At 44.6% G+C, this 12,911-nt stretch overlaps 1 protein-coding gene across 1 annotated transcript in view; it reads left to right on the forward strand.

Annotated features, from left to right (window-relative positions):
• ABHD14A (abhydrolase domain containing 14A) overlaps positions 1 to 8,789 on the forward strand; it is a 73,947-nt gene extending 65,158 nt beyond the window's left edge. The window contains exon 5 of the mRNA XM_085625180.1: positions 7,005 to 8,789. Coding sequence (XP_085481306.1) covers positions 7,005 to 7,187 — 183 coding nt within the window. The 3' untranslated portion in view covers positions 7,188 to 8,789. The remainder of the gene's footprint in view (positions 1 to 7,004) is intronic.
• The last annotated feature ends 4,122 nt before the right edge of the window (positions 8,790 to 12,911 follow it).

The raw sequence follows: 12,911 nt of genomic DNA on the forward strand, positions 1-12,911 counted from the left end.
AGTGTGTGGCGTGCAGCAGTGTTTCGTGTAGCAGTGTGAGGCATGCAGCACTGTGTGGCGTGCAGCGGCGTGCAGAAGTGTGCGGCGTGCAGCAGTGTGCTGCGTGCAGCATGCAGCAGTAAGTAATGCAGCAGTGCAGCAGTGTGAGGCGTGCAGCAGTGTGAGGCGTGCAGCAGTGTGAGGCGTGCAGCAGTGTGTGGCGTGCAGCAGTGTGTGGCGTGCAGCAGTGTGTGGCGTGCAGCAGTGTGTGGCGTGCAGCAGTGTGAGGCGTGCAGCAGTGTTTCATGTAGCAGTGTGAAGCATGCAGCAGAGTGGCGTGCAGCAGAGTTTCGTGTAGCAGTGTGTGGCGTGCAGCAGTGTGTGGCGTGCAGCAGTGTGTGGCGTGCAGCAGTGTGTGGCGTGCATCAGTGTGTGGCATGTAGCAGTGTGAGGCATGCAGCACTGTGGCGCGCAGCGGCATGCAGCAGTGTGCGGCGTGCAGCCGTGTGCGGCGTGCAGCAGTGTCGTGCAGCATGCAGCAGTGAGTAATGCAGCAGTGTGCGGCGTGCAGCAGTGTGTGGCGTGCAGCAGTGTGTGGTGTGCAGCAGAGTTTCGTGTAGCATTGTGTGGCGTGCAGCAGTGAGGCGTGCAGCAGTGTTTCGTGCAGCAGTGTGCAGCGTGCAGCAGTGTGTAATGCAGCAGTGTGCGCAGCAGTGTGTGGCGTGCGGTAGTGTGTGGCGTGCAGCAGTGTGCGGCGTGCAGCAGTGTGCGGCGTGCAGCAGTGTGTGGCGTGCAGCAGTGTGTGGTGTGGTTTGTAAACAACAAGAAAAGAGGACATCAAAGGAAGGGTGGGAGGGAACGAGCATTTGGGGTGTGAGTTATAACGAAAGTTAATTGTTGTAAGAGGGGATGCAGGAAGTGAGGCCGAGCGCGTGCTGGCAAAAGCAGTCTGCTGCTTTCAAGTCCGATGCCAGCTTCGCGTTTGAATGCCTCACATGCACTGGCCATAAACCGCATTTTTAAGGTCTTGTGCCCCATACTAAATCTCTCTGAATGCGTGAGGCGGCGCACGCGCAGGAAGTAGCTGGTGGCAAATGGAATGCGCGTGGTTGTGCGCTTAACCGCCACCCGATCCGCCTGGGAAGCCTTTGGGAGCATTTTCTGAAGCCCCTACATAAGTCTCGCTGGGCGATCGCTTACGCGATAGCCAGGTGAGACCTAAAAAAAGGGGAAACCAGCAGAGGAGATGAGCTCATATCGGCCGATATCATTAATAAACGCTGACGCAAAAAAAGAAATTCTCAAATTCTTGCATCTCGTCTTGCCCCGGTCATTCATGTGTTGGTGTCAGAGCATCAGCATGGTTTCGTCCCAGGCAGAGATACAACAGCTCATATTAATACTGCTATCTCTATTTTTGATGTCTGTGGCCGGCTAGAACAGCGCGTTGGGATGTTGATGTTAGATGCCAAGAAGGCTTTCGACCGTGTGGTCTGGGGATCGCTATGGATAACCATGACAGCGCTTGGCCTCGGTCGGAGGTTTATCTCAGCAACTCAGAAACTGTATACTAATCCGACAGCTTCAGTTATGGTTAACGGTCTCTCCTCATCCTCTATTTTAGTCCAAAGGGGGATACCGCAGGGGTGTCCACTATCCCCATTACTGTTTTCTCTTTATATTGAGCCGTTTATACAGCATTTGATACGCAATGAAAGGATCCTACCAGTATCTCTCAATAGTATAGAGCTCAAACTAACTGCATATGCAGACGATATCGCAGTCTTTTCCTGTAGACCCAAAGATTCAATAGATGAGATTACTTCAGAGGCCCAACGCTTCGGGTAATTTTCAGGCTATAAACTAAATCTCAATTAAACACAAACAATATTAAACTATTGTGAGACCGGCCTTGTGGCGTGGACCCTCCCGACCAGTAAGCAACCCTGCAACCACACCTGATCCCCGGTATCACAGACTTCCGGCCACCATGGCCCAGTAAACCCGATGGCCGGCCGGGGCCCCAGCAAAACCCAAGACACTACCACGCATGCCCGGCCGAGGGAGAGAGAAACCCCCAAGCAAGACCGGGAGACGCCGTCCCTGTCACACCTCTGATCTCCTCCCCAAGGAGGGTTTCGATCGCCCACCAGGCCCCCGGTGAGCGGGCGCCTCGCATGCTGGGCGTCTGGAGTCCCTCCCAGACCAACCTGAACAGATCAAAGGGGCCGAGCGGCAGGAAATCCCAACACACCGCCCCCAGGCACCAAGACCCCTCTCTGCGAGGACTCCGGACTTCAAAGAGTAGGGGGAGTATAACAAGGGGTGCTGAAGGGACAGGCGGCAGAGAAGACCTGGACCTACGAGAGCCCTAATGACGCTGTTGCGGCTCCCCGAACTCTGAACCATCTGAGCCCTGCTGTCGCGGCTCCCCGAACTCTGAACCATCTGAGCCCTGCTGACGCTGTCGCGGCCCCCCGAACTCTGAACCATCTGAGCCCTGCTGTCGCGGCTCCCCGAACTCTGAACCATCTGAGCCCTGCTGACGCTGTCGCGGCTCCCCGAACTCTGAACCATCTGAGCCCTGCTGACGCTGTCGCGGCTCCCTGAACTCTGAACCATCTGAGCCCTGCTGACGCCGTTGCGGCTCCCGAGAATCTGAAACCACCTGTGCCTGCTGAGAGACTCGCGGCGCTCCTACCCAGAAGGATCGGCGGAGATTGCCCAGTGAACCCAAATCCCCCAGCTCGAGGATTGAGAGCTGTGCGTAGGATACTCCGCAGAGACACTGAACTTAAAGACTGTCCCGCTACCCCAATACCCCCATCACGAAACCACCGCCGCTTGTGGCATGACCCAACAGCGGTATCACGGATCATAAAGATCCCCTGAAACTATCGATAAAGTATACTGTCTTACTAAGAACTACTGTATGGTGTCCCTCTGTCAAAGAGTGTAAGCTCAGCGTGTACGAGCCTAGGAACGAGACCCTTCCAGGAAGGGCCTCCCCGCCATTGCTCGGCCTAACTCTGGGAGAGGTGGGTCAAAGGGTGGTCAGGAACGTATTCTGAAGCCCCCCGGAGAACGCCCTTCCAACAACTATCAATTAAATGAGGCTCCGGCTACATTGGGGGTTACACGAACAACAATATATTTAGGGGTTTGCATTTGCAGTCAAGTAGATGACATAATTGTGCTTAATTATGAACCATTGCTAAAGAGAGTTGTCTCAAAAATGCGTAGTTGGCATCCGCTTCTCATTAGCATTGTGGGGAGATGTAGTATTGTCAAAATGAATATTTTGCTGAAGTTCCTGTATCTCTCCCGTACTATTCCATATAGGGTTCCACTGGCATCCTTCAAACGTGTGGAGAGTGCTGTTGGTAGCTTTATCTGGAGCTGTCGACGGGCCAGGAGAGCCATACATTTTATCAAACTACCTTATACCCAAGGCGGATTTATGCTCCCAGTTTTTAAGTTATATTTCTGGGCCTCGTTTTTTGGTCGAATACAAAGTTTGCTTAAGGAACCACATAGTGGCAGTATCTGGCTTTCTTATCACATGGCATGTGGTTCTGATGCTGGGTTTCTGCTATACAAAACTACTTAATTACTATAAAAGAGTCAGATTTAAGTTTGAGAAATATTGTTAATATATGGCAAGATATCTCTAAGACATACTCGTTTTCATACCTGCACATGTATACTAGGCTATGGGGGAATCCTGAATTACCCGAGGTGTTTCACGACCCTGTTGGAAGTAGGTGGCAAAGTAGGGGTATAATACAAATCGGCCAGCTGTATGAGGGACATGGGTTCCGTTCATTTACTGCTTTACAGGAAGAGTTTGGCCTGCCACAGTCTACGTTTTGCAAGTATTTACAAATTAGGGACTGTTTGCTACGTGGTTTGGGGTTAGCACAGATACCAAATCCTTCCGAGATACTCTTCGTACTTTTCCAGACTACTGGTCGGGGGTTAATTGGTAGAGCTTATAAGAAACTTTTAGCTGCTGCCAGCGATGATGGTACAGAAATTTCAGCAAAACTAACTCGGATTTTTTTATCCGATCTAACTAGTAATGAAGTTCAGGAGTCCTTGGCAACTATAGATACAGCAGTAGTATCGGTTAATTTGAAGTTACAGCAATATAGGATCATTTTTATGCAGTATTATACTCCCGAGCTAATATCTAAATGGGCTGTGAATCATTCATCATCTTTTAAAGCATATTGTCCAAAATGTCAACTGTATGCTGCTGATTTACAACATATGTTCATTGTGTGTCCAGGACTGACTATATTCTGGCTGAAAGTTAATTCTGCTCTTTCAATTTTGGCTGGACACAGTATTGAGTTGCAGAGAAGGAAATTGTGTTGGGGGCAATGCAGAATCAAGGGCATCTATCATGTTTACTCTTATCAGTTTTAATTGTATGTGCTCGCTTGTGCATCGCTCGTGTTTGGATTGAAAAAACAGGACCCAGTATCTATGAATTTTGGACACTGGTACAGGAAATATATGAAATGGAAATGGCTCTTGCCAGAGCTAGAGGTCCACGCTCTTGGGGAAATTTCAAACGGATATGGTCCGGTATTCAGTGTGATTAGAATTGTCATATATGTACTTTGCTTGAGCCTATACTTAGTAAGATATATTTGAATTCTTTAAGATTTGCGTTACAAAATGTGATTTTTTTTTCATTTTTCTTTTGTTCTTTTGGTCATTCATTCATGCTCCCTTGTTCTTTCCCTTCCTTTTTTTCTTGCCCTTGAATTTTTCCCGATGTGCTTGGTCTCTGTATCTTGTTTTGCAATAATGGCTAAATAAAAAATTTAATTTTTTTTTTTTAAACCTGCACACGGGAGAGGTAATTGAGAAGACACTGGGCTAGATAGCGAAAGCAGTGAAAGGATGCTCGGCTGGAAGAAAAAGCCACTCGATGCCTTGCAAGGAAGGACTAAGAACTTTGACTCCAGCTGACCCCCAAGACTAGAATTGGTGTATTCAGGGCCAGTGATTCTGCCCCACTTGTACCCTCTGGGGACCCGTTGGAGGAAAGCAACTGCACTCCACTGCCCCCTCATGTCCTTCAAAATACCAGGAAGCTCTGGGGCCTGGACGGTGTGGCAAGGGGCGTGTTCTTCTGGCTGGTTGCAGAGGGGCTGCACTAGAGGCCCCCACCAGCAATAAAAGAACCCCGGAAACAGGCAGATGACTGTTCTGGCACAGGGAGTCCAAAAATCCTGCTCTCCAAGCAAAGCATCATTTAGAGACCAGGAGGCCGGATGAGAATGATCCTGGTGGCTAGCACCAGCTACAAGGAGCAGAGCAGTGTTAAGATGGAGAAAGTAGGGTCAACAAGGACAGAGATATTCATCTGCAAGTATTTGCTCTTTAAACAAAGCAAATGGCGCATAATACTCAACCACTCCACCATGATGTAAAGCATTATCTGGGGGGGGGGGGGCATGGCCTGGTGGATTAGATGTTGAAATTATCCCTGTTTATGGAGGGGATGTGCTTGTGGCTCCCCCCCCCCCCCCCCCCCCGCCCCCCCTACTCAGTTATTGTCCCTGGGCTCACCGTCTCCCCGGGGACGGACACAGTAATAACTGGGGGCCAGGCACCCACTCCTGGAAACCCAATGTGAGAAGGGGATTCCACCCCTGCTTCCTATACTGACGTCTGGGGGAAGCGGGACACGCACCACAGAATCCGCACCATGCCCACATGGAGCAGGCAGTGAGAATGAATGTGCTGGCCAGCAACCAGCAGTGCTAGCCGTGCAACCTGCTCTGGCAGCCGAGAATGGGCTGCATGCACTGCCCACAACGTTCTACAGCACATGGGCACCCAGAATGCTGGGTGTCACAAAAGGTATTTCCATCCACCTAAAGAGCATAATTGTAATGAGAGATAGAGAGATACTTTTCCATTTATAAAGAAAAAGCACTGACTGAACAATGATTTATGGAGTCTTGTTGTTGTACTAGCTAATTGGTATTACTGGCCTAGGATTGTGAATTGGAATGGCTTCACTATCCTAAGAGAGTCAGGTGCTATAATGGAGTACTTGGTTCACAGTAAAAAGACAATTGTAGAATTATTACTTGGAAAGGACTCCCACCCTTCACACTAATAACCCCAATTCTTACTGTTGCCATTACATCTAATGAGGGAAGCAAATGGTATGAGATCTTGTCCCAAGTCATCCTGAAAGCTAGCAACCAAAAATATGAACTACCACTTTCAAGTATCATCTCTTTAGGTGTTTTTCTTCTTTTGTTCCTTTCTAAACATTTTCAAAGACATTTTACTGCTGTTCTCCATCCGGTCAACAGACAAGTGTATGCAAACATGTGAATCTATAGTCGAAACAAGATGCAAAAAAACTTTAACTAAGTAGGTTTTTGATTTATCTGTGGAGCACTACTGATATAAGCTACCGTTGATTTATAAAATACAGACCTAAAATCAACTTGTACTGTGGAATGTTGATGTAAAATTCAGTGGATGCATTATTGCATAAAAACGGATGTGTGGAGCGTGCCTGAACTATAATACTAAACATTTTTAGATCTTCTCTTACTTACACTTGCAGAGATCCATTTTAAAAAAATATAGTAGTTTTAGGGAAAACTGATTTATATATTACATGTATTATGCGGAATGACCTTGTGTGACATATAATTAATATATGGCAATGCTTAGATAAAGTATTTGGATTGTAATAAAGGAAGGTGCAATGTGTATTCATATCTTTAATGGCTTTCCTAATTACTGCTAAATTAAATGCACTATGCTCATCTACACTTAACTACTGTGGATGTGTAGAGTATTGCTGTCGAAGTGAGAACTTTTTACTGTATGGTAAAATGAACTTTGAAACAAAGAACTAAAAAAGCATAACAATCTATTGTTCTTGTCTCCTTTTTCGCTTTCTTCTGTTTTCCCATTCATCGTCCCATTTTATTACCTTCTACATTCCATTCTCTTTCCTTTTTCTCCTAACCCCGCTACAGACACCCACCCTGATTGTATATGGTGAGCGAGACACCAACCTGGGAACTCAGTCACTGGAGAACCTTCGCCAGATCCCGAAGCACACCATTGCTATGCTTGTTAACGCAAAGCATGCCTGCTACCTGGACCAGCCTCACCTCTTCCACCAAGCCCTGTTCGGTTTCCTCAATAGCCTCAAGTGACCTTCGCCTTCAGGCCACCCACCTGCAAAGTGTGTGGGTAACAAGAGGGGAGATGGACTAAAGGCTTTGGGTTAAGCCCTGGATGCCCCCCAGAGTTTGAAACATAACCACCTGGCTGTGGTTAGACCAGGACACACAATCTTGAGAGGCAGGCATCACTCTTTATTTATTAATAGCTAGGAAGTGGGTGTTTGCTGGATTGCTTGCTCTCTCGCAGGGGGCTTGGGCGAGCTTAGGTCTGACACTTGGAAAGTAAGGTGAATGACTTTCCAAATTGGGAGTGAGGTGGATCCAACATTATAGACAGGATACGAAGTGAATGGAAAGGTGCTCATTCCTTGTGATTCTCTGTCACTCCCCTGCAGTCTGCATCATTGACTGTTATTTGCTGACATTCGCAGAATGCATTGGAGCCACTGTTCTTGATGCCCTATCCAATGTGTGCATTTGCTTGCAGTCTGTGCGAATGCCGTATGCGTGGCATTTTGAATTTGAGCACACAAAACCAGAATCTGTAGGAGCAAGCAAACCTGATACAATTTCAGTTCTGACCTGCATGCATAATGAATACCTTGAGCGAAGAAAACCAGACTCTATAGGAACAAGCAAATCTAGTACAATATTAGTTCTGACTTGCATGCATCATAAATAGGTTGGATGTGACATCTTCACAATGCTTGATTTCCTTTCCACAGTCTCCTTACCTTTCTGTGCTTTGTATCCCTATCTGGGCTCTGTCTCCTGTACTGGCTCCCAAGAGCTTAGTTGGAGAAGTCCATTGACAAGTATCTCTGGTCCTACCCGCTCCAGGACTTTCTCGAAAGGAAGGTGGACTTACTAATCATAATGAGTAATAAGTAAAAAAAAGTATTCCCATCTCTTTTTTGTTGTCTCTAGTGATGCTACGAAACTCGGGAGTTCTAACAGCATAATGCAAAATGTGCCACTTAGTTATTTAACACCCTTGGCGATGCACCCAGTCATCACTTTTGTAGTTGTAGTTTTTGAACCCCATAATTCAAGTTGCAAGGCATTGCAAAAGAGCTGCCCTAACCCGCAGTGCATGAGGAGATTAACAATCAACCTTCTCTTTTAATTTGTGTTTGTAGAAATAACTGATCTAGAAAGGTGATGCTACATGTATGTAGATATGGTGTCTATAAAGAGGTTGAAAGTAGCCTTTCTTGAGCACCATCAGCCCTGCTATAGGAGAACCTGGGACTTGAATGATTTACTCATGTATGTAATAGGGCAACCGTTTATTGGCTGAATGAAACAATAAACCATAAGGGACTTTGATAGTAAAAGGGAACCATATTTCAGCGAGGGCTCAGCTCAGGTTTTTGTTGTAATATTTGCTTTAATAATTGGACTAAACTGATGTTCATGTGATACAGTTGGGGCAGTTTTGTTTTGTTCCTAATGCTGTAATGGAAGACGTGTTATAAGGAGACACTTTAGAGTTGATAGGTTATCAGGGTGGTGGGTTCACCCTAGCAGAAGGTGAAATTATGAATTTTGTGCACAGTGCTTTGGGATTTAATAGAGTCGCAGTTTGTTACATTTTCTTCATTTGTTCCTTTAATAAATGTTATAACTAAACTTATCTTTAATGATTTTTCTTTTGTTGGTCATTGTAGGGAAATGTACCCTTCTCTGTAGTCTGCCCTGATCTTTTGGTTTGATGGCATTGGATTCACTGGAACATGAGAATATAAACTAATTTCTCCGACACTATCTTTCATATGACGCATGCTGTGATCAATTCCGATATCCGAATACGAATCCTCAGTACAAATCAGACAGCAGCGCAATAGGTAAACCCCTCGGATACCAGCATCCTTCAGGTTTTCTTCTACGTGATGTATGAGAGGGAGTCCCTGCGAGTCACTATTCGATTTTCAGTAACTTGTTCAACATTTGTGACCAAAAACCAACTTTAAAAAGGAATTACTTTTCTGGCTAAAAGCTTCTGTGGCCTCTGAATGTTTTTGTTCCTGCAGATCCTAGTCCATACTGGCTGCAGTTCACGGACTCGGTCTTGAGTTTGTATCTTGGGCTTTGCCCCAGGTGACCCACTTCATACCTTCGTTTTGTTACATTAATCAGATAATCTGCTCTGGTTCTCCATTGGAAAACATTCTTGTTCGGAAAAGGCCTCATGTCATCTAATGAAAAATAGTTAAACTTTCACTGACAAAGAATACATTTACTGCCGTCCTCAAACTGCAGGATTGTACAAACTGCCAAATTGTCCTTGGTAAAATGCTCTGTGATGGTGAAAGATACCTGCTTTGTGCTCTCGGTGAGAGTCACTTCTTGAAGGAATTGTAAGTCCATGCTCAATGATTCCCTTAGAATTCACAGTTTTGAAGGTTGTGGTTGTTGATGTACCGCCCACATGGCGGGTTGTTTGTTTTCTCTGCTTAAACTCAATAAACAGAATATAAAAAAAGAATTCACAGTTTTATGCCACCTAGGGGAATTGGATCATGGGGATAAAAGAGCAGATATCCAAGGGCTGGCCTTGCAATCCTCCTTAGATCTTATGTTCTGTCATTTCACCAGCAGTCGAGGTGCAGCATCCTCTGACAGATCACTGAAACATCATTTGCCATTACTATCATCATCAACAAAATGCTTGTCAATGAGAACATCATTAATGGCCACTACACCTTCATTGACAAAGGCCTTTTCTTCGACCAAGAGTGGCATCAACAAGGACTCCCTTGACACTGATCCTCTTGTCAGCAAAGACCTGATCAATGAGGACCTCGTCAACAAATACCTCATCCCTTAGGACCTCATTAATGACCACCTTGTCAATGACTATATGCTCAGATATGTTAATGACCATCTTGTTAACAACCACTTCCATCAGTAACAAAGAAGTACAGGTTCATCAAGAAGTCTACCTTGTCATCACTGGCACAGTTAGTGCCAGCCTCATTAATGACAGCAGTAGCTTCCTCACAATGCCAACATGGTTTACAATTCCAATTACTCAAGTATCTCCTAACAAACTTCTACTAGTTGAAATTCTTGACAAGTTTGACGAAATCTGTGAACTCAGACTGAGCTCCTCCACACATGGCCATCTTCTAGATAATGTTTGGCCAAACCATATCTGTTTGGCGGAATGATGAGATGTAAAAGGGAGAAGGGAGGTTTTGAAGGAGGGCGTAAGGTGATCCATATTTCTAGGACCCTTACCTAGAGAGTTGCTATGCACCTCTCCATCTGAGATTACAGTGGAAGTACCCACAGAATTCCAGCGTTCTCTCCTGTAAATGAAGAATAATTACCGTAGGTATTTTTTAGTACCAGATGAATAGCAAAATGAGCTTGTCATTCCTAGCATGCCAGTGTCTGCTTCAGCACCTACTCCTTCGCTGCAGTTGTGTAGACCATTGACACCAGGAGGGTCCGTTGCAGTATGACATATGGGAGGACTACATTGCACACAAAGAGCTCCCTCTCCCTTCAATACCATAGTACCCAATGCTGACTATTTTTCTGACAAGATCAAAATGTTCAATAAAATTCTGTAAATAGCTATTGAAAAGTTTAACCTCCCTATGCCCACACCTGTAAACAAAGTTTTGTCTAGGATTTTAAAGAAATACGTATGAAATTCACAAGCCAATACCTACGATTCACCATTAACGGAAATATGGTCTTCTAATGAGCATTAACGTAAAGATGGTCTTCTAATAAGCACTAAAGTCACTACTTTTGGGGTTTTGTCAAGAATCGAAACATAAAATACAGGCTATCCCCGGTGTGGCATAGTGGGCAAGCAAAGACAGATTCCATGATTGTTTGAGAAGCTTAGAGGAATTTAAAGAACTCATTTGGTCAATTCACATTATCACTTGTCACGGTCTGACAAAAAACCTCTCTAACAAAATATATAAAGGCTTCAGACCAAAGCATATTGTGGAATTGGCCATCCTACATATCACCAATGACCACCTCAAAATATTGGCTGCACAAGAATCTTGTCTTAGTATTGTTAGGTCTGTCAGCAGTGTTCAACACCATCAGCTCTACATTCTTGCTAATCATCCTATCAGCCAAAATGTGTATTGTCCGGTCCATCTAGAATGCATACAGTCAGACCTGAGGACAATAATTCATTTTAAATACTGATCTCTTTCAAGTTATCAACATACATTGTGAACTGCAATGGGCCACCAGGATCAAGACTCTGAGCCACTAATCGAAATGGTACAAGGAGAGAACGTAGCAATACACAAATATGCTGATAATACTCCGTTATACCTCAGGGCCGCCAATGCTTCGAACATAGTTATTTAAATAAAAATCTCCCTACAGAAGTTAATTGTTCATGTCAGTCTTCTCATTGAAACTGAATTTTAAAAAGGCCAAATTTTCTCTTCTTTTTATCCCAGTCATCTGCTTGTTAAAAGATGACATGAAGATTTTGCCTCCTCACAAATTTCCCTAGAAGCTAAATCCTTGGGATTCACTATAAACAAAAACCTAAATGTCAATGGCATGTCAGTACGATGATGAGAGAGGCAACACGAAAATTAAGGATCTCTCCAGATCTTCTGTTCAAACACTGGTACACTCCCATTTGGACCATGGCAATGCCTTGTTATCAAAATCCATACTCTTTCCCTTAAACCCACCCTTCGTTCAACAGCACGTTTAGTAGCAAATATATATATAATGTTCAAGCTATGAGGCCACGCTTCATGGCATTGAGCTATGGGGGTACTGCAGTGTATCTAAACTTGCTGTTGTGGAAAAGCGCTTTCTTGGGTCACTAGTTAGTTTGCTCCAGAGCACTCCCTCTGTACCTCTACAGATGGATATTGGATTGAAGAATGCATCTGAGAGGGCAAAGATAAGACCTTTGTTTTAATGGAGGTGCATTTGACACACTGAAGAGGAACTAACTATGAAAAATTGCAGCAAATTTCAATAGCTAGGTTATGTGAATACACAATTGGCAAATATTGGATTGGAATCTATGTGCGTTGAGCCCTTGAAGGCTATACATATCACTAAGCGGGTTGTGAGAGAGAACTCTAGTGGTCTTGCGTTCTGGGGAACAACTTTGGCACAAATAGCTACCATGCTCTAAGGTCATCATTCTTAGACTTTAAGTCCATGTTTGTGTTTGAGCCTTTTCTTGATTTGTCGAACCCTCTCTGGCCAAGCAGCTTTATCCCTTTAAAGGGGTTTTGCAGCAAATAGAATTTTTCATTTCTGCCTGGTAACTATATATGTCCGTACTGTAGTGCAACAGTTAAGACCATTGAACATGTTTTGTTTTTTGCATAGTGTATAAAATCCAACATAGGAAGTGGATAGCACCTATACGGCGCTCAATTTCCCTGAAACACTACCCATCAGCCTTAAAAATTATGAGGGCTGATACTGGCGAGGTATACTTATCTGACATATCCAGATTTCTTCGGTTCATGTCGTACCAGAGGAAAAAACTGTGTAATATAAATAGTAAACATGGTTACTAAACCTTCTCCATCCGTGGTAGCTGCTAGACTGTCCAATTTTTAACTTGACTGTTGTTTGCGCTATTTAACGAAGCATTTTAGACTGTAAAACCACAAATTTGATATGGAATGTATAAGAGTTTCCATTTGTTTCTATTGTATTGGACGGATAATGTATTTTTGGAAATGAAATTGACACCTTTTTATTGATGTATTCTAGTTCCTGGTAGCTTCA

Source organism: Triturus cristatus, chromosome 9, assembly GCF_964204655.1.
Source record: "Triturus cristatus chromosome 9, aTriCri1.1, whole genome shotgun sequence".
Lineage (NCBI taxonomy): Eukaryota > Metazoa > Chordata > Amphibia > Caudata > Salamandridae > Triturus > Triturus cristatus.